Raw genomic sequence first — 22,206 nt, 5'->3', positions numbered from 1 at the left:
GTTAGAGGGCTTTAAAACTTTATGTGGAAACTTTTATATGGAAATTTGCACATGTGCCAATTACAATCTTCCCAGCCGGCCTTTTCTCATAATTTCAGTTACTGCTTTCTGAAATTCTGCAACACTCACCTTTGACCTCCAGGTGTACGTGGTTCTCAGAGGTGCCGAGGGAGTTTGTAGCAACGCAAGTGTATTTGCCACTGTGTAATTCCTGTGCCACAGGGATCTCAAGAGTTCCATTTTCATGGAATATATATGGGTCTCCCACCAAAAAACTGGAACGACTGTCCTTTAACCTGGAGAGATTAAGATCCACGATGCCATCAGTGTGCAACAAGGCTGCTGGCTTATGCCCAGGTCAGACGGCAGGCTGCAACTAGTTTTCAACTACTTGCGTCTACCTGTGATTACAAAATTGCAGGTAGACGCAAGACTGGTCTTGCGTCGACGCACAACGACACAAATAATGGCAGAGTGCTGCAGAGGATCATGATCTGTTCGTCTTTCAGCTGTGATTCGCTTCCAATGGGTGCAAATAGCAGGTTGACGCATATAGAGGCAGGTGGTCGTGCGATGCTTGAGCAACCAATCACAGGTTGAAGCAGGTAGTGGCAGGCTGATGCAGGGGAAGACAAGTCTTTAGAGATGGCTGCGATGCATCGCAGGTACACACAGACTGCACCTGCAAATAGTTTACAACAACCTGCGAGCAGTCTTATGGCCTTATACTTTTTTTAAAGGTTTTCAGTGCGCTGCGTCTGCTTCCGACTGGTTGATTCGGCTTAAAAACTCTACGTCTTGCAATACATCTGACCACAATGAAGGATTTGACGCAAAAATCCCGGTCGCCACCCAACCGATCGCAGGTCGCAGCATGCGTCTTTTTGCCATCTAACCTGGGCATTAGCTTTAGCTTCTATGTGTCCTCGTCCAGGATGTAACAGTGTAAAATCAGGCAGAAAAAAAAATAAAAATGACCTCACATAATAATCATGCACAACAAGATTTACTCAGGAGAGAAGATGAATAGCACATTTGGTCAAAATCCCTAATGGTTTATAAAAGCATGAACAGCATAAGCAGAACAGAGATCCATAGAAAAGAGAAGCTGTTTATGAAAGTGAGGGTGAGAACACTGATTATAAGAAGAAATTGGGACCTCAGTATTATAACATTCTATCTTGTCGAAAATGCGTTATCTAAGTAGCAGAATACAAATCGCTTTCCACTCTTTCCATTATCTGCCTCGAAAACCTTTCCAGAATCTTCTTTATCTGAGACATTCAATGGAAAAAGACTTTAAAAATGTATTATTACTCTTAGTAATAAAACTTTTCCAATATAATGTCACAGATGCTCCATTAAAACAGGGAAAAAAAAAAAACATCCACGAGTTCCTCTAAGTAAACCAACTATTCTGGCTCTAATTATGTAGCTCTGACAAAGTTGCCAAAATTGCTGTTGATGTGTGGTTTGAGACAGTAGTGTGGCTGAGTTCTCGCAGCACACCTAAGTTAGGTCATTAAATTTAAAAGTGCAGAAACATCAGAACTAGGTGATAAAAGAAGGTTTTTGCCGTCTGGTTAACACATTGTCCATGAGGGCTGTGAATGTAGAGCTATAGCAGGGCTGTTAATGTGCAAACAGACACACATACCATTGTACTCTGGGAATAGGAGAGCCAAAGGATGCACAATCCAGAAGAGCAGGCTTGTTCATGATGACCTGGTAGACTTTATTATTGGGAGTCAGCACTCTGGGAGGCTCGGCTGGAACAACAATAACAGGTTAGATATTAAATATATTTCAATTTATTCTATCCACATTCACTGGATATGAGCAATCGTGCACCCTGATTGGCTAGTCTACTTCTAGGCTATCAGCTCATATACCATGAGTAGAGAAAAACAAAATGGTGGAGTATGCTGCTGAACCAACCGAGGATGAACTAAAAACTCGATTCGAAACAAAACCCTAAATATTATCACGTATTTAACAGAAATGGCTAAAATAATAGTTATTTTCTTCCCTCCAATATCTCCTGTTCCACACTCCAGCCCAATCAGTGGCAGTAATGCACCTTTAAGCTGGTTTGCCAACCGCCAGAAAAAAAAAAACCCTAAAGAAGAAGAAAATCCATAAAGGAAAAAAAGCAACAAAATATGGAATAAAAGTATTTGATGGTAAGAACGTATCTTTTTTTTTTTTTTTTTAATTCAAGAATTATTGCATTTTTCACAAATTGTTACTGTCATTTCACCGGTGGGCAGCACGGTGGTGTAGTGGTTAGCACTGTCGCCTCACAGCAAGAAGGTCTGGGTTTGAGCCCCATGGCCGGCGAGGGCCTTTCTGTGCGGAGTTTGCATGTTCTCCGCGTGGGTTTCCTCCGGGTGCTCCGGTTTCCCCCACAGTCCAAAGACATGCAGGTTAGGTTAACTGGTGACTCTAAATTGACCGTAGGTGTGAATGTGAGTGTGAATGGTTGTCTGTGTCTGTGTCAGCCCAGTGATGACCTGGCGACTTGTCCAGGGTGTACCCCGCCTTTCGCCCGTAGTCAGCTGGGATAGGCTCCAGCTTGCCTGCGACCCTGTAGAACAGGATAAAGCGGCTACAGATAATGAGATGAGATTTCGCTGGTTTCTTGACATTCTAAGCAGAAATGATTGTCAGACATTTTGTATAAAGTTTTTATTTATCGAATTTGCAAAAAATTAAATTAAAAATGCTCTGTTTCTCAAAATCCAGTGAATGTGGATAGAATAAAACAAATATTCCACTCAATCTTGTTGTACGTGGCTTATAGCTATCAGCTCATGTACGACTCACTTTTGTGGAATAACTGTTAAATGTTTGCAAGTTACGTTAACAGATTAAAATGCCTCATGGTGAGAATAATAAATGGTTTAACACACTGGAAAAACTAATAGCTGTGTCAAATGAAACAAATTAGTTGACTTTAATTATATTTTCGTTAATTTTGCTTACTTTTTGCCATTTTAGTCGTTCTGATCAACCATGCCAGTGAAAGCTTAGCTTTATTTAATTTAGTTACATTCTAATGCATAGCTTTTGTTTCATTAAAACGTGATTTTATTGCTTATACTGAATTTGGACATTTCTAATTACTAGTGTGAAATATGTCGAGCGTGTGTGATCAATTCCTGTCATATTAGCGTGATCCAATTACGCTGTAAGATCTCACAAGAAGGTTAGCACTGATGGGAAGAAATAACAATCACATTAAATGAACCTTATTAAGACTTGAGGAATGATAGCATGACAGGGCTTTGAAAATACATGAGCTAATCATGCTGGATGTTTGAAAACAAACTGTGCAAATGTAACTCCATTCACATGAAACTGATGTACGTATTTGAATTAAGGAGATTTAATGAACTTTTTTTCAGTGTGCAACGAGAACGTGAGTATGCATGAATGGTCGCTTTAAACAGGCAGAAGACATGAAGAGGGAACCAAAGTGAAACATTTTTCTTGAGTGTATTATGATGCTGTTATTTTATTAAAGAAGAAAATCATTAGCTAAAACACATTCAGCAGGACCTGAGAGAGCAGCTCTGATACTGATACTGTCAGACTTCACCACACAGGATAATTTAAACAATAATGGTCCCTGTGTGGCAACAAACTTAATTAATGAGGCACTGCAGTTTAGCATATCGTGAGAAACCCTTAGGGTGTTTCAGATTATACTATGTCAAATTTTGCCTTTTGAATTTTCTTACTCTCATCCATATATTTCATGCCAATATATAAAAACTCTTGCAAGGAGGAGACGTAAAGAAAGTTGGTGAATTCAAGTACCTGGGGTCAACTGTGCAGGAAAATGGGGGCTGCGATAGTGAGGTGAGAGAGAGAGTGCAGGCAGGGTGGAACAGTTGGAGAAGGATTTCGGGAGTCATTTGTGAGAGGAAAGTCCCAGCAAAAGTGAAAGGTAAGATGTATAAGACAGTAGTGAGACCAGCTGTGATGTATGGATTGGAGGCCGTACCCTTAACGAAGAGACAGGAGGCAAAAGTTGGAGGTGGTGGAGTTTGCCTGTGACCCTGTAGAACAGGATAAAGCAGCTAGAGATAATGAGATGAGATGAGACGTAAACCGCCCCCCCCCAAGTCATCCAATTCTTCTTGAATTGGTGAAACTTGCATGAAGTTTCTTTGCCATGTTCCTCTGTCCTTCATAGCATTTAGAAGTTGCTTGCCTGAGAGGCCAGTGTCTTTCTCCAAGAGTTTTGACCGTAAAATAGGGCCTCTCAACTCGTCTTGTAAAACAAGTAATACGAGATATTAAAATGCAATTTATACTTCCAGGGAGTGAAACAACACAGGAAATTATTCCTCAATGTTAAAAAGTCAGCTTTGTCATAAATATTCTTAATACATATCGTCCATCCATTATCTGTAGCCGCTTTATCCTGTTCTACAGGGTCGCAGGCAAGCTGGAGCCTATCCCAGCTGACTACGGGTGAAAGGCGGGGTACACCCTGGACAAGTCGCCAGGTCATCACAGGGCTGACACAGAGACAAACAACCATTCACACTCACATTCACGCCTACGGTCAATTTAGAGTCACTAATTAGCCTAACCTGCATGTCTTTGGAAGAAACCGGAGGAAACCCACGCAGACACGGGGAGAACATGCAAACTCCACACAGAAAGGCCCTCATCAGCTGCTGGGCTCAAACCCAGAACCACCTTCTGTGAGGCAACAGTGCTAACCACTACACCACCGTGCCGCCTAATACGTATAATTGTTGTTTAAAATTCAGAGCAAACTGTAATATATCCGAATACTGCTACTGTATATCTGGCACACTTTGACCTTCTTGAACCACCTTTTCTTTGTGTTGTTGGGTAATAAACATTCGTCTTTACTTTGATATTAAATGGAATAATTTAAGAGGGTGACAGATTACATTTTCATTTTTTGAAACTCCCTAGGAACCCTGCATCACCACCTTATGCATACTGATGCTTTTCAGAATGTGTTTGTTTTTCATTATGCAGGATTCAGACAGTGATGAGGCCTGGGCACAGATTTCTCAGTGTTTTCCAACCCTGCTCCACCTTCATCCAGTCTCACTGCGATCACTCTTAAGGGAGGTACTGTAATCTCCAGAGCCTACGACAAACACTTGGTCTCCTGGTTACGTTGTCATATTTTTTGCACTTCGAGTATCCCAAACCCATGAAAAACACTTTATTTATTGTCATACTTTTCTTTGGATTGAACAGGCTTCAGTAAAACTACAAAAACAAAAATCTCCTGTTTAGTGAGAATGTACCATATGTAAAATGTTCATATTTAAAATTTTGCTACTGGTGAGTAGTTAAAGCTGTACTGCCTTTTCAGATTTTTTCAAATTTAGATCATAAAAAGAATTTTCTCTAACACCCAATTATTTTTGTTTAATGGACCAAAAGCTGCTGAATTCGAATCACAGCCTTCCAATTTTATTTTATTTATTTTTTTAAATACAGCCACGTGGCCCTAAATTCTCCGCTATTGTTTTTCTTGCTTCACCATGACGCAATACAAGATATTACATCATGCATCACGTGGTGGGCTTTCCCTGTTCACACAAGGCATTGTGGGATACAAATTTGAAACAGGAGAGGAAAATGGAGGACACAAATGAAAAGTGAAAGACCGACTACAGTAACGGAAAGCGAGAAGAAAAGACGACATGTTGCGAAGGAAAGGAAATGCAGGACCAAACTAATAAATATCGGTGGTCAGCGAGCACCTCGGTGTAATCAGCTGTTCATTTAGTGACAGAATGATGTAACGGTCAGTGCATCGTCAAGATAAACCTGTAGATGACAGTAATGCAACACTGGATGCCGGCTGCTGTAAAACCCAAAAGGTGAAGAAGACGATGACGAGGGTAAACCTGCACATGCGCACACGGACTTCCTCTGTCTGCTTGACTGTGCGAAGCGAGCGATTTCATGCACATTATTTGTGAAAGAATCCCCTCAAATTAGATACCTTCCCAGCCACAGAATGGCCTGAGTTTTTTAGCTATTACAAAAATAAACATATATCATTATGACCAAATTTCAGAGGGAACTAAATTTCACCGATTTTATGAAATCAAAAGGCTGTCTACTTTAAAGTTCTTATCATTTGTGCAGCACTGCCAGCATTTAGCACTGAATTTACAAAAGTAACCATTTTTAAGCCAAATAAGTTTAAAAAATTTCAACTGACACAATACAATTATGTCCAGGTTTTGAAATGTTTGGAAAGCACCAAAAGTTTGTAAATGTACGGGAAATGCTAAAGTAATGTATATTTATTTTTTGCACATTGCTTACATACTGTATTACTATGCATTTCCTGTTATCTCCATATTTAGATTTTTTTCAAACTGGCAAAATAATAAGACTTGGAAAAGAAATTTGAAGTTTAAAACATGGTATTGGTCGTCTTTATTTAAACTTTCCTAGTTGGATGGCATTTGAAATGGTGAAGAAAAAAAAATAGGGGGAAATAAATTTGGACTTTGAAACTATTTCACTGCCTTGACTCTTGTTTTAGGTTAGGTAAGAGGAGTATAAATATTTATTTTTGGATTTGGATGTATTTTCCAGTGGTACATGTATGAATATTTGAGGCTGTATACTACAACCCTGAAGCTACACCAATAAAGATCGTTAAGACTTTTTAATGCAATCAGTTTGCATGGTTTTATTAAATGAGATCTTTAAGTCTATTGAATTTTGAGGTACAGTTAAGCTGTGTCTGAAATCACTCACTCATCCACTACTCCCTACCTCACTATCTAGGGAACTGTATATAGAGGATTATATAGTGAGCTCACTGGTAAAATGAAATAAGAAAGGAAAAAAAAACACTTTTGGACACTACTCCACCGCACTGTTATTTGTCATTACTGTCACACAATTAAAACGTGCCAGATCAGTCGGCTGGTGGGTTTTCAAAATAATAAATACATGCCTGTATTTTTGTGATAAATACATTATTATACTAAGCGTATTTCCCACATTTAAAAAACAAAGTCCTTTGTGTCTGCTGCATCTTTCAGTGCTTTTAAATCAAGGCTGAATACTTTCTTCTTTGCTGCTGCCTTTTATTAAATCAAATTTGAGGCTTTTGATTCATTCCTCGCTCTGCACTGTAACTTTTATTCTTGTATTTTATGTCTTATTCTAGTTTAGCTTATTTTCTGTTCTCTTACTATTTTTACTTGTACTCGAATGTCCGTTTATAACAGGTTTCTTCCTTCGTCCATTCACCCCAACACACGACAATATTATTGCCATTTTTGCACCACAACTTATAAATTTGCCCCGTGTCCATTGTCATAAGGAAAAACAAACTACTGCTATATTCAGTCTAAAATACTTAACGGTCCTTATGGAACAGCTTTTCTTTCAGCGTGACCGCAATGCATAATGGTATATTTTGCTTGGTTAGTCATCAGTTGTACACAACTTTTCACGATGCATTGTGGGATACTACGAGTCCACTATATAGGGTGTAATATTCAGACAGCACTACAAAATGGTGAACTCACTATATAATCCACTATGTAGTGAGTGATTTCGGACACAGGGTTGGTGTTTCTTGATGTCTGCAGTGGCCTTCAAAAATGGCTGCTGCGGACTACAACAACCACACTACACCGCACCACTCTCAGTCTCCGGAGTACTCACTCACTTGTTCTGAATCACAGCCTCATTACTACTGTGTATAAAGACTCTCTGTTCACAAGTTCAGTGCAAAGAAAATACTCAGTGTTCCCTTGCCTGGCTTTACCAAGCCTTATTACTCGTGCTCTTTACCTGGTTACTGATATAGTTTATTATTTGGTTTCCACTCTGTCTCCATCTGAGAGACCCTGTTTGTGCCTCACCTGACCATTGCCCGTTTGACTCTGACTGTGCTCTATGATTTTGATTTGTCTGCCAGCTTTGCCTGCCGCTTTTACATCCATCTTTCGCCTGCGTTCCTGACACTTTAGTTAGACTACTCTGCGACTTGAAGAAATGTTTTGTTTAGAATACACTGGAACTTTACATGAAACGGTTAAAATCCTCGGGATAGTCATTCTGAGGTGTCCATACTGAATCTACAGTCCATCTAAATTACAGAATAAAGTAAATTCTCAGGCTTTGTTTGAATTACTAGAACCTAGAAGAAAGTAAAGTGCACTTGGGAAATGTTCCTCATAACTATATGCATTTCCTAGTCCATTTTACTCTATCCACATATGCATGTTTACTTACACTTAAATTTACACCTAGATTTTGAAGCAGTTTGGGTACTTATTTAAAAAAAAAAGTCAAGTAATTAGATTTCACATCGTAGTAGTGTTAATGATAAGACTGAAGCGATACAGCAGGCTCAACGTCACAAGTATATAAAATTACAATATTTGCGTTTCATTCAAGGAACAATTCAAATGAATGAGATTATTTAAAAAAGACATATTACCCAGTACATTGACGAAGGCATTAGCAAGCAGATATCCATATTCATTAGAGACATTACACTGGTACACGGCACTGGAGCCAGTCTGGACCTCAGTGAAAATAACAGTATCATCCTCCACCTTCCTGCTTGGGTCTGCAGGAGAATCTATTAGAAAACAAAACACATACCCAAAGGGGGAAAAAAAAGAGATTTGTTGGACAGAAATTGATTTTGCTTATTCTTACTTACTCTTAAAGGGCAAACAGCTGAAGATCTATAAGGGTTATATTTATAGATTCCTGCACCTTCTAATTACTTCCAGTTAAAGGTCTCACACATAAGGCCACATTCAGAGTTGTGTGCATAATGAAGATTTAATAAGCATCAGTATTCAGACCTCAGACATAAATGCATGCTTAAAAGTTCTCAGTTATATGTGAATTCTGTTTGAGTTACCCATGATTCTGACCTTAGCCTTAGGTCCAGCTTTTTCTTGTGTGATACCAGTTTGAGTGAGGAACAGTGTTAAGTCCAGTGCAACTGGCTGATAGGCTGATGTAACCACTATATGGCATGTTGAAATGTATATTTTGGGCTGTAAATAAACTCATATACTGTACCTATGTCATTCAAGGCTAACATGAAACACATGTATGGGCTGTTTCACAAAGTATACTTTTCAGGTCCACAACAGTCCAAAAATCAAACCTCAGATTGTTGTTTCTCTGCAGCCAAAAATTGCCTTTTGAGATGGAAATGAACTGAGCAGAATTTCAGAGCTCTAGGTCAGATACTGCCCATGTTACTTGTGGTGAGAAGACAGTAGTGTTGTAGTCAAGACCACCTAAACTAAGACCAAGTCATAACCAAGACCAGAGTGTATTGATACCAAGACTTTGAGGGGCTGAGATCAAGTCAAGACCAAAGCAGGGCGAGACCAAATCAAGTCCTGGGACCAGACCAGTGGGTGTGAAGGGGGTGGGGTGGGGAGGGATGACAACCGTGCACAGTAACGAAAATTTCAAATTAGCAATGGGTCACATTATTGGCTGCTTTTGAAGAAGGAAGTTTTACATCCAATCACAGTAATGTTAACAAATAAATCAGACAATGCATAGGCAATTTTGTGAAATCCTCACAGTTGTGGTCTTGACTGGTCTTGAAATAAAATCCCAAGTCCTCTATGTCTGAGACTGACACAAGACCGAGTAAAAATGCGGTCAATTCCGGGACAAAACCAAGACCTTCAAAAAGTATTCTTGAGATCGGTCTCAAGTACTACAATACTAGAAGACAGCATACTACAAAACTAGAAGACAGCATTTCTAAAACTGACCCACTTTCGTATAGTCCACAAGAGGAAGGTATACAAAGTGGAAAAACTGTTGAAATGTGTGTGATTTTAAGTATAAATTTTCAAGTATTGTGCAGCAAGGTTAGTACATGGTGGTAACTGTAACAACAACTGAAGTGGTGATGATCCTTGTGGTTTTCCAGAGAGGACACTTTTTGACAGACTCGCACTTCAACCACATGTGAAGCTCTGCTGCAAATGTGTCTCACATCTGTTTCAAGTCTTTTTTTTTAACTGTACAACAGAGCATTCTGCTTCAAAAGAGATAAATATTTTCTTCAAAAATCATTTACAACCTCATTATATGATTGTTTTCCAGAGAGGACATTTTTGCCAGACAAAGGATATTGTCCAAGTCACTTAGTTTACAAAAAATGTAACTTCCACTGACCGTATCATTCTATTATGAATCAAAGTATGAGTATACGTCTCAAAGTAAAACTCAGTGCTAAAAATGCAATTCTGAATTTAACCAGTACAATCTAAGTGTAATAATTAAAGTAGAATTAAATGAGTCAAAACTGACAAGGTCAAAACTGAGCCCGCATTTGACTCTGACAGACATAAGAGACATTACTGCTGTAGGTAGGGCCGGTGTGTCCCTGTAAAATAAGGTATAAGAAACACCATTGTGAAACAGCCCATACAGTATGGCATTATCAATTTAATTAAGAGTAACATCACTTAAAATCCACAATGTTTTGTTTCACACAGAGGACCCAGGAGGAGACAGAATCTTAATGAGAGATATTTGCTTATCATGAGGACAGATTTAGTTCATAGATAAAATAATGAACCACACTTACTTCAAGTGAGCTGTAAGCATAGATGAGTGTTTAGTTAGCTTATCTTTCAACAGCATATTATATTTACATTATTATACTGTGAGTATTTTAATAATTTTATCAATACAAATCTTACAACCTCAGAGGCATGAACTACACACAGTACTTTACATAATCTGAATAGCGCATCCTGAAAATTGACTTTCCCCACATAAATACCGAGATACAGTGGTGCCTGAAAGTTTGTGAACCCTTTAAAATTTTCTATATTTCTGCATAAATATGACCTAAAACATCAGATTTTCACACAAGTCCTAAAAGTAGATAACGAGAACCCAGTTAAACAAATGAGACAAAAATATTATATTTGGTCATTTATTTATTGAGGAAAATGGTCCAATATTACATATCTGTGAGTGGCAAAACTATGTGAACCAGGGGCGTGTTTAGCCTATTTTTAGGGGTGCTCAAGCACCCCCAAAAACAAGCTCAGCACCCTCAAAAACACTGCTTTTGGACGTAATTTTCAGAAATAAGTGCCCTTGTGCACTGCGCAATGAATGTGTGCGCGGCCGTGTGTGTTCTTGAATTCACCTGTTACGTGATAGTTCTATGACCAGTAAAATACCTCTCCTCCTTGCGTCCCCTCTGATTGGGTTGCCTGTCCACGCGAGTGCTTGCTACGACATGGTGTTTTTTTTAACTGAATTCCACGCCGATGAGGAACTCGAAGTAGCACCTGAGTATTACTGGCATAGCGAGATGTGAAGGTACGGACTGGAGTTACAACTGTTAAACACAACAATATGCATAATGCAATATTGATGTTCCCTGGTCTATGAACAGAATGATAAAAACGACATTTATCATCCATATCGAGATACTTTTGTGCAGAGCTGTACAAGTGCTACGGTGCTAGACCACCATGTCTTAGTCAATTTTATTTAATGTAACATAGCGTTTACGTTTGCTTATCATTTATAATCATAAATAACATCATAATAATTAGCAAATTAATCAAAACAGACACTGAAACGTACATGCACGAACCAAACAATTAAACAAATGATTATCAAAAGAACACTACCAAAATATAACAAATAACAAAAAATATAAACTAATGTAAACTAATGTAAAATCATAATAATACACACTATTATTACACAATACACAATAACACATTAATTAACAATTACCACTGTTCAAAATGAATAGCTCCAACATTACAAATGCAGTAGTAGGTCTTGTTTAGTTAAAAATATAAAGCAAATATTTGTGTTAGTGGTTGTAAATGTGTAGATATCATAGTTTATTGGGTCAGCTTCTGTTAAAACATTGCATAAGTCTAGTCTAGTCTTCTTGTCTAGTTAAGTCTAGTCTAAATGCGGAATAAACGTGGAAACACTGTCGTTCAAGCCAGGTGCCTCTGTCAGCTCTGGGGGCTAAGCACCCCCAAAGATCAGATGCTAGAATCGCACCTGATGTGAACCTTTTGCTTTCAGTATCTGGTGTGACCCCCTTGTGCAGCAATAACTGCAACTAAACATTTCCAGTAACTGTTGATCAGTCCTGCACACCGGCTTGGAGGAATTTTAGCCCATTCCTCCATACAGAACAGCTTCCACTCTGGGATACTGGTGGGTTTCCTCACATGAACTGCTCGTTTCAGGTCCTTCCACAACATTTCGATTGGATTAAGGTCAGGACTTTGACTTGGCCATTCCAAAACGTTAACTTTATTCTTCTTTAACCATTCTTTGGTAGAACGACTTGTGTGCTTAGGGTCGTTGTCTTGCTGCATGACCCACCTTCTCTTGAGATTCAGTTCATGGACAGATGTCCTGACATTTTCCTTTCGAATTCGCTGGTATAATTCAGAATTCATTGTTCCATCCATGATGGCAAGCCGTCCTGGCCCAGATGCAGAAAAACAGGCCCAAACCATGATACTACCACCACCATGTTTCACAGATGGGATAAGGTTCTTATGCTGGAATGCAGTGTTTTTCCTTTCTCGAAACATAACACTTCTCATTTAAACCAAAAAGTTCTATTTTGGTCTCATTTGTCCACAAAACATGTTTCCAATAGCCTTCTGGCTTGTCCATGTGATCTTTAGCAAACTGCAGACGAGCAGCAATGTTCTTTTTGGAGAGCAGTGGCTTTCTCCTTGCAACCCTGCCATGCACACCATTATTGTTCAGTGTTCTCCTGATGGTGGACTCATGAACATTAACATTAGCCAATGTGAGAGAGGCCTTCAGTTGCTTAGAATTTACCCTGGGGTCCTTTGTGACCTCGCCGACTATTACATGCCTTGCTCTTGGAGTGATCTTTGTTGGTCGACCACTCCTGGGGAAGGTAACAATGGTCTTGAATTTCCTCCATTTGTACACAATCTGTCTGACTGTGGATTGGTGGAGTCCAAACTCTTTAGAGATGATTTTGTAACCTTTTCCAGCCTGATGAGCATCAACAATGCTTTTTCTGAGGTCCTCAGAAATCTCCTTTGTTTTTGCCATGATACACTTCCACAAACGTGTTGTGAAGATGAGACTTTGATAGATCCCTGTTCTTTAAATAAAACAGGGTGCTCACTCACATCTGATTGTCATCCCATTGATTGAAAACACCTGACTCTAATTTCACCTTCAAATTAACTGCTAATCCTAGAGGTTCACATACTTTTGCCACTCATAGATATGTAATATTGGATCATTTTCCTCAATAAATAAATGACCAAGTATAATATTTTTGTCTCATTTGTTTAACTGGGTTCTCTTTATCTACTTTTAGGACTTGTGTGAAAATCTGATGTATTTTAGGTCATATTTATGCAGAAATATAGAAAATTCTAAAGGGTTCACAAACTTTCAAGCACCACTGTAAATTTAGACTCTGAATATGGCCCATAATGAATATCACAAAGCATGTATAATACGGAAAGAAGCTGACTCTCAATGGCTACTCCATTCATGAACCAGGCGATGGTGGGTTTGGGGTTTCCTCTTGCTCGGCAGGTTAACACTCCATTCTCCTTCGGAGCCAAGACCAGATTACGTGGTGAACTGATCCAGTACGGAGCAGCTGGAAACCATCAAACAAGAACACCACAGAAACTGGATTAAAATTATGTTCTCACAACAAACCTGTTCTTCTATGTTTGTAATCATTCTCAGACCAAACATGAGATTAAGGAGGATGCACAAACCATAGATACAAACAAAACAACTGATTCATAGTGCTCATAAGAGAGGCCTAAATTATGCAAAAGTTATCTGACAGCATTTGTTCACAGTATACAATACATACAAGCTTTTATTGCTGTCAGTGCCTGGAATCTTTCTCCTGTACTGCACTTTTCACAAGACAATCGTATAAAGTTTCTCAGTGTTCAATGTTGTTTACTGTCAGAACATCAGTTCCCCAGGTAATAAAGTCCTGCATTTAAAAATCAATAAGAGGAAATGCAGAGGAGAGCAAATGTGGAGTGAAATGATTGAGCCTGCTATCCATCTCACTTTTCACAGTTACTTGGATAGTGTGGTGGTCAGAGCCCAGGTGGTTCTTTGCAGTGCAGCGGTAATCCCCAGCATCTGCCTCAGTCACCTCCGTGATCTTGAGTGTCTTATGAAAGTTTAAGAAGTTGGTTCTTCTAGTGGGGAGCTCACCACTCACCTTGCTCCAAGAAATATCTGGTGTGGGGCTGGAGAAAAAAATGAAGGAAAAAAAAGAGAGAAGCAGAGAAAGTTTATACAAAGTCATCACTCTGACTTAACGCACCGTTAAAGTAAAACAAATCATGATACAAAACAAAAAGTAAAAGTACACGTTGGCTTACAGTCCTGCGGCAATGCACTCCAGCTCCAGAACCTGTCCTCTAAGGACCATCTTTGAGCTTGTGGAACCACTTGGAAGCATAAATGACGGTTGTATCTCCTCGACTGCATCATCTGAAGTGAGAAAACTCGCAGTAAGAAGTCTAATTGAGGAGTTAAACAACTTCATGGTCACAATTGTGATTGTTTTAGTATTAAAACGGTTTAACAATAGTGCTGAGCTGTGCCCTGCATTTCGACTGCGTTTTTTACTCACGAAGAAGATAACTGATACTTCTGTTCGCTGTTATAACCGCCATATAGCTTTCAAAACTAAAAAAATGAACTTGCTTTACCTTCAGTCAGGCCTGTAACCACTGGACATATAAAATCAGACATTAATCAGGGACGTGAGAATCATATAGCTGCTAGAACCTTATTGTAAAACCCTTAGTGAATGAGGCCCAGAGTGAATACCAGGCAGCAGCATCAATGAGAAATGAGCAAACTGGGGGTGAGTCTCAGAATCACTTGAATGAGATGGATAGAGGGATAAGTGGCAAGTACTGGAAGTTATTTGATGGTTTGGCTACAATATTCATCTAAAAATCTACAAACGTGTTATAAAAGGAGATTATATCTCATTATCCTGAGCTAAATACTAAGGAGTCAACATGAACATGGTTAAAAAACTTCTAAAAAGATCATGATGCCAGGAAATTTTAAGATAATTTATCAAGCTAATTTCTTACTTTTCACTAATATAAGCAGAAACCATTTCAAATAACAATTAAAAAAAAATACTGTGTTGTGTGTATTAGCTAAAGAAGCCTGGAAAGCAAGAGGAAATGCCACCATGCACCAAAGTTGTCATTCTGACTGGATCAGGTATAAGATCATAAAGGAAATATTAAGAAACAAGAAAAGAACAAGAACATTTGAGAATGTGAGAACCAATGTTTGTTTCCGAGAGGTGAGGAAAGGCTGATTGAAGGTTTGAGTTAGTGAGTGATTTGTGGTTGGTGAAACTACGGTAAGAGAGGGGTTAATCTCGAGGGGTTGGTTAAAGTACAGGGGGCAATCACTAGGGGGCGGCATCACTCACCACCAAACAAATCAGTCTCATTCAAATAAGCTGCCATTGTCTCATTGATTGCATCCACTGTAACACAACAGAAATTCAAATGCATGTAAATCATGATAAAAAAATTAAACAAAATGTTTACAAAATAAAAAAAAATTAAACTGAATCTGAATAACAAAAACAAACAAAAAATCTGCGGCCATAAAACGAAAGCTGTGGATGAACAAAAACAAGAAAAAACATGATTAATGAAAGGGTTAAAGAGTTGTTCTGTCTGTGACATTTCACAAAAACATGCCCCAAGAGTACTCTTTGTCCCTCAGAAAGACGGGAAAGTGCATTACCGTGACAAATGGTGGCTTGGAGGCTTTACTGCAACCTTCTCAAGCAAAAATCTATGGGACTTCAGACAAGGCCACCCATTCAGAGCGGGTGGCATCACAATTGTGGTTATCGTAATCAAACTACTGCAGGAAACTACTCCCAGCGTTTCTCCTACAGATGTACAGAGCACTCATAAGAGACTCACTGTTGAGGACATGGACGCTGATGGGCTGCTTTTGCTGAATGGTCTGTGTGTGGGGGAAGCGTGCGTAACAAATGTAGTCATTTCTGGAATCTTCCATCATCACGTTGGAGAAATAGAGGTCACCGTTCAAGCTCTGAGAGACACGGCTGCTCTGTGGAAGCCTCTGGAAATCTGCGGATGCAGAGGGAGAGAGAGAGAGGGAGTTCAAGCAGAGACAGATAGATGAGGCCATTAAAGACTTAAATAGGGCCAAGATGACAGATACACACTTGAGCAGGTATAGAGGGCAATATGGAGTGAAGGAGAAAAGATAAAGATGAGCAGAGGAACAGAAAGAGCCCACTGCTTCAACCGTACTACTACAGTGTGTCGCAATAATCAAGTCAAATCAATTTTATTTGTATCATGTTTTTAACACTAGACATGCAATCAAAGCAATAAAACATGACCGCTTCATAAAAATCCTAATAAGACTCAGAGAGTGAAGTAGGATATACTAAGTGCAGCTCTGTTCAGGAGAACTCTGGAAACTAGACATACCAATGCTCTATTGTTATGCAATACACAAGCCTCTTATTTCTATTTTGTTTCTTTAAGATTTTTTTGGGGCTTTTTTCACCTTTATTGGATAGGACAGTGTAGAGACAGGAAATGAGCTGGAGAGAGAGACGGGGAGGGATCGGGAAATGACCTCAGGTCGGAATCGAACCCAGGTCCCCGGATTTTTATGGTATGGCGCCTTAGTCGACTGAGCCATGGCGCCCCCTTGTTTCATAATTTTAACCCCTTATATTCAACATGGATAGCCTACGAATAAAAATGTGGTAAAATTAGTTCAGCTTTTTAAAGGCTTAAATTCACATCTTAAATATACCATTTAGATGCTTACTTTATTTGACAGGTGAAACTCAATATTAAAAATGAATCAGATTTTAAAAAATGCCTTCACCAATATGTGATCTGGTTAAATTACGAATATACCTCAGGCATCTCATCTCATTATCTCTAGCCGCTTGATTTATCTATCCTTGATTTATCTTTTTTACCACCTCAAATCAGAAAAACTTGAGACAGTAAGGAAATTGCAAACTTAAAAAAATGAAAGCATTGACTTCTAAATTTACTTTGACCTGTATTTCATTGCAGACAGCATGAACCCAAGATATTTCATGTTCTGTCTGGTCAACTTCATTTCATTTGTTAATATACATCCATTCCTGCATTTCAGGCCTGCAACACATTCCAAAAAAAGTTGGGACAGGACAAGTTAGGGCTAGTAATGAGGTAAAACAACTAAATAATGATGTGATTTGAAACCGGTGATGTCAGCAGGTGATTGTAATCATGATTTGGTACAAAATCAGTATCCAAGAAAGGCCTGGTCTTTGAGATGCAAAGATGGGCCGAGGATCTCCAATTTGTCAACAAATGTGTGAGAAAATTATTGAAATGTTTAAAAACAATGTTCCTCAAAGAAAGATACAAAGGGATTTGGATATTTCACCGTCTATGGTGCATAATATCATTAAACAATTCAAGGAATCTGGAGGAATTTTGGTGTGTAAAGGGTAAGGGCACAAGCCTAAGCTGAACACCCGTGATCTCTTATCTCTCAGATGGCACTGCATCAAGAACCATCATTCATCTATAGCTGATATAACCACATGGGCTCAGGATTACTTTAGCAAACCTTTTGTCAAGCACTACAAGACAGAGTTACATCCACAAATGACAGTTAAAACTTTACTATGCAAAAAGGAAGCCTTATGTTAATTGTGTCCAGAAGTGCTGTCAACTTCTCCAGGCTCAGAGGCTTCTGGGATGGACCATCACACAGTGGAAATGTGTATTGTGGTCAGATGAATCAGTATTCCAGGTATTTTTTTGGAGGAAATGGACATCATGTGCTCTGGACCAAAGATGAAACGGACCATCCAGACTGTTACCAGAAACAAGTCCAAAAGCCAGGGACTGTCATGGTATGGGGTTGTCAGTGCCCTTGGCAAAGGTAACTTACACTTCTGTGATGGCAGCATTAATGCAGAAAAGTACATTGAGATTTTGGAGCAACATATGCTGCCTTAAGACGACATCTTTTCCAGATATATGTCAACAGAACAATGCAAAACCACATTCTGCACACATTACAAAGGCATGGCTGTGGAAGAAGAGGGTGCCTGTCCCCTCTGTCCCCAATAGAAAATGTGTGGTGAATTTTGAAACAAAAAAAAATATGACAATGACGACCCTGTACTGTTGCACATCTTAAGACCTGTCTGCAGAAAGAATGGGACAAAATAACACCTGAAACATTTCATTACTTGGGGTCTTCAGTCCCTAAACATCTTTTAAGTGTTGTGAGAAGGAATGCCAACATTACAAAGTGGTAAATGCTTTAGCATCCCAACTTTTTTTTAAAAATGTGTTGCAAGAATCAAAATTGGAATGTGTTTATTTTGAGAAAAAAAAACAAATAATAAAATTAATGAGGGAAAACATCAAATAATTTGCTGTTGTATTGTTTTGAGTGCAGTGCATATAAAATATTTACAAATCATTGTTTTCAGTTTTAATTTAATTTACTGTCCCAACTTTTTTCTGATTTGAGGTGGTAAAAATATGACAATATGAGATTGGGGTTTTTTTTCTTTGCAAACTTTCTTCCAGTTTGGTCATTTGCCAATTCTCACCGGTTAACTAGATCTTCCCCATCACATGACAGCTCCCAAATAAGGAGGGTGAAGGATAGCATGTACCACCACCGTATCATCACAGGGCAGCTGAACACAGTGAAAGGAAATCACTATCTGCCCTCTTCCACACACCAGCTCACATCGCCCATGATTGCCAAGTGTTGCTCTGATTGAAAGGGGAGAGAGTAACGCCATCCTTGCCACTTAGACAGCATGGCCAATTTTGCTCTCCTGGACTCCCGGCCACAGATGGCTGTGGCATCATCTGGATTCAAAGTCAAGATCTGCTGTTTATACGGCGAAACCATTTCTATTGGTTTGGTTATTAATTTTATATTACAGAGTATGTTCTATTCACCATAGAGTGTTTATACTGTTTATATTGTTTGAGTGTTTAGTCTGTCTAGTTCTTATCTAGTGTTTATAGACCCCTTTGCATGTTTGTAAACAAACCGACCGTTGCCAGGATGCGCGCGCAGCCTGGACTCAGAAACAATGGCGCTGCCCATAGACCGGCATTATGAGCTGTCAGATTATGCCAAACAATTGTCGTTACAAGATCGAGAACGCTACATAAATAAGTTAACTCTAACAAGTGGACATCGCCTACCGGATCCGCATTTAATTAAAGAGTGGACGGACGATGTTAGTAAGTTCCCTGGTATACAATGGCCAGATATATACTCGTACCTTATTGACCAGACTTCAGTGTACACCCACGAAAAACTTCGTGCCTACAAGTCTTTAGACGCGTATGATTGTTATGTGCGGGCATGTACAACTTGATTAACAATGGGACATTCATATTCATTTTGTTTTAATCAAATTATGCCAGTGATGTGACGGCAATGTGGCTTTAGCTACAACAGCAAATCCCAACACTAAACAGCAATTTGCAGGAGGTAATGGCATGAAAGGAATGATAGTGTAAAGAGTGCAGCTAAGAGAAATCAGAGCTGCGTAAAAAGCGAGAGGCAGAGAGCAGAAATGAAACTGAACAGGGCGGGAGCTAGGTTAGAGCAGTCAGCGTAAGTTGGCATTTAGAGTGAGGGCACACAATTTTACCTTTCCATCCTTGCTTTAAAATTGTGATTTATTTTGCTACATCAATAAATGAAGACTAGAAAGAATAAAAAAGAAAGATTTAATAAATAGCCTGATCTTACCTGTGATGAAGTGGGCGCTGCAAACCCGCGCATTTTTGATAGTGCTTTCATCCCAGTCTACACGTTTGATGGCTTGTAGCCATAGACGTCGGCGATTGTTTTGGAATGGGTGAGATCCTGCTGGAATTCTGTACATTTTAACCCCATCACTGCTACGATTCTGACACCCGACAACACAACAACTAGGCATCGCTGAGTCTTTTTTGAGTCCAGGCTGCGCGCGCAATTTCCGCTTACGTATGAATGACGTTTACTGCGAAGGGGTCTATACTGTTTATATTGTCTGTTTATGAGTGTTTAGTCTTTGTCTAGTTCTTATCTAGTGTTTACACTGTTTATATTGTCTGAGTGTTTAGTTTATGTCTTGTTCTTATCTAGTGTTTCTACTGTTTATATTGTGTTTGAGTGTTTGGTCTTTGTCTAGTTCTTATCTAGAGTGTTTATACTGTTTATTTATACTGTTTATATTGTTTGTCTGAGTGTTTAGTCTATGTCTAGTTCTTATCTAGAGTGTTTATACTGTTTATATTGTTTGTTTGTTTTTTCAATTATTCTATTTTTATTTTTATTTAGTGCATTGCTTGTTTGCACCGTGGGTCAGAGAGGACTAAAATTTCATCTGTGCTGTATGTCGAGCATGTATAGCATATTTGACAATAAAGTTGACTTGACTTGCTTGCAAAACCAGATCATCCTAGAAAAACGTAATAATTACATCTGCCTTCATGGTTCGGAGAAGTAATGCTTGGATTGATTGTGGATCATGTGATCCTCAGGTCTGTGTGTATAAGGTAAGATTAATGCTGTTGAGATGCAGTGGAGGCTGAAAAAAAGGCTTACTGTTGTCCATCCAGAAGACAATAGGAGGAGGGAGTCCTGCAGGAGGTCTGCACTCCAGCACTAAAGATCTGCCTTCCTGGATGATGATTGGTTTAATTCTCTCCTTTGACCAGAGAGGAGATCCTATACAACACAACACACAACTCATCTGTTTAAAGGTCTTCTACACATTTTTACTCACATGCAAAACAGACACTGAGTTACTTCTGGAGTGATGAAGGAGAGAGTGAATAGGAAGATGCTGACTTGAAGTTAAAATTTCAACATGAGGAGAATATGATGGGACTACTGAGGACACTTTGCATGCACTGGGTTTAAATTTATATACCTTCCAAAATAAGTGCTTTGATGATGGCAGACATGACTTTTTTCACATGAATAACAAAAAAAAGTGAAATGTACATAAAATTATACACTCAAAAGCAGCAAATGAACCGAAAGAAGAAGCCAAAAGTACAGTGAAATTATGAACAAATAATTCAAACGTACTTGATTGACGGATGACAATGTTGTCTGAGACAGCTGTCCCATGCTCGTTGCGTGCAGTGCACTGATAGACTCCCTCATACACCTCTGCCCTTTCTCCTCCACTGATGTCAATCACCAGAGTCCCTGAATGGGGCTTCATAGTCACTTTGGAGTCCTTGTCAACATCAAAATGTATGCCGTTCTTGGTCCAAGAGAAGCTGTGCGAATACAGTGAACATTTTATCCAGAGCAAAATCACAATGCAGTGTCTGATGCACGGCCTTTATATGTGTGTGCTCTGATTAATATAACCACACAGTTATGAGTCACTAAATTGACCGTAGGTGTGAATGTGAGTGTGAATGGTTGTCTGTGTCTATGTGTCAGCCCTGTGATGACCTGGCGACTTGTCCAGGGTGTGCCCCGCCTTTCGCCCGTAGTCAGCTGGGATAGGCTCCAGCTTGCCTGCGACCCTGTAGAACAGGATAAAGCGGCTACAGATAATGAGAGGGGATGAGTTATGAGTCATTATCATAACATACCAATCAAAATGAAGCCCAGTGGTTCTTAACTATGCAAATGATATACCATGTATTTATCCAATATACAGTATGTCACCAAAAGTATGTGGACACGTCATGATCACATTTATATGTGGATCTTTACCAAACTGTTGCAAACAAAGTGGCCTCCTCCGATCGAAAAAGAGGAGGCCACTTTGTGGCAACAGTTTAAAGGTTTCGATCGGAGGAGACATTAGTGAAGCTTTTCCTGTCAATCATGGTGTCAAACAAGGATGCGTTCTTGCCCCGACATTGTTTATACTCTACCTTACAGCAGTCCTAGAAACTATGGGCACTAACCTAGAGAAAGGAGTCTACATCAGGACTTCATTGGAAGGCAAACTCTTCAATCTTGCCAGACTCAAGTCCTCAACCAAAACTTGGCAGATTTGCATGTGAGAACTGCTGTACGCAGACAACTCTGCATTTGTAGCAACAGATCTGA

The 22,206-nt window shown here is 39.2% G+C and overlaps 1 protein-coding gene across 6 annotated transcripts in view; it reads right to left on the bottom strand.

The window, feature by feature from the left end:
• The window catches only part of nrcama (neuronal cell adhesion molecule a), a 183,802-nt gene that overhangs the window by 35,435 nt on the left and 126,161 nt on the right, over nt 1-22,206 (bottom strand). For 4 of the 6 annotated variants that reach the window (XM_060914624.1, XM_060914618.1, XM_060914623.1 and 1 more), the window contains exons 5-14: nt 21,220-21,416; nt 20,731-20,853; nt 16,032-16,202; nt 15,524-15,580; nt 14,442-14,553; nt 14,122-14,306; nt 13,556-13,687; nt 8,483-8,626; nt 1,658-1,769; nt 130-296 (exon numbers count right to left, since the gene is read on the bottom strand). In XM_060914624.1, coding sequence (XP_060770607.1) covers nt 130-296; nt 1,658-1,769; nt 8,483-8,626; nt 13,556-13,687; nt 14,122-14,306; nt 14,442-14,553; nt 15,524-15,580; nt 16,032-16,202; nt 20,731-20,853; nt 21,220-21,416 — 1,400 coding nt within the window. The remainder of the gene's footprint in view (nt 1-129; nt 297-1,657; nt 1,770-8,482; nt 8,627-13,555; nt 13,688-14,121; nt 14,307-14,441; nt 14,554-15,523; nt 15,581-16,031; nt 16,203-20,730; nt 20,854-21,219; nt 21,417-22,206) is intronic. The other 2 variants (XM_060914620.1, XM_060914625.1) reach the window with 1 other exon arrangement.

This window comes from Neoarius graeffei, chromosome 2 (genome assembly GCF_027579695.1).
Source record: "Neoarius graeffei isolate fNeoGra1 chromosome 2, fNeoGra1.pri, whole genome shotgun sequence".
In the NCBI taxonomy this organism is placed as follows: domain Eukaryota; kingdom Metazoa; phylum Chordata; class Actinopteri; order Siluriformes; family Ariidae; genus Neoarius; species Neoarius graeffei.
Note: the sequence above shows the minus strand (reverse complement) of the source record. Positions and strands in the feature narration are given on the sequence as shown.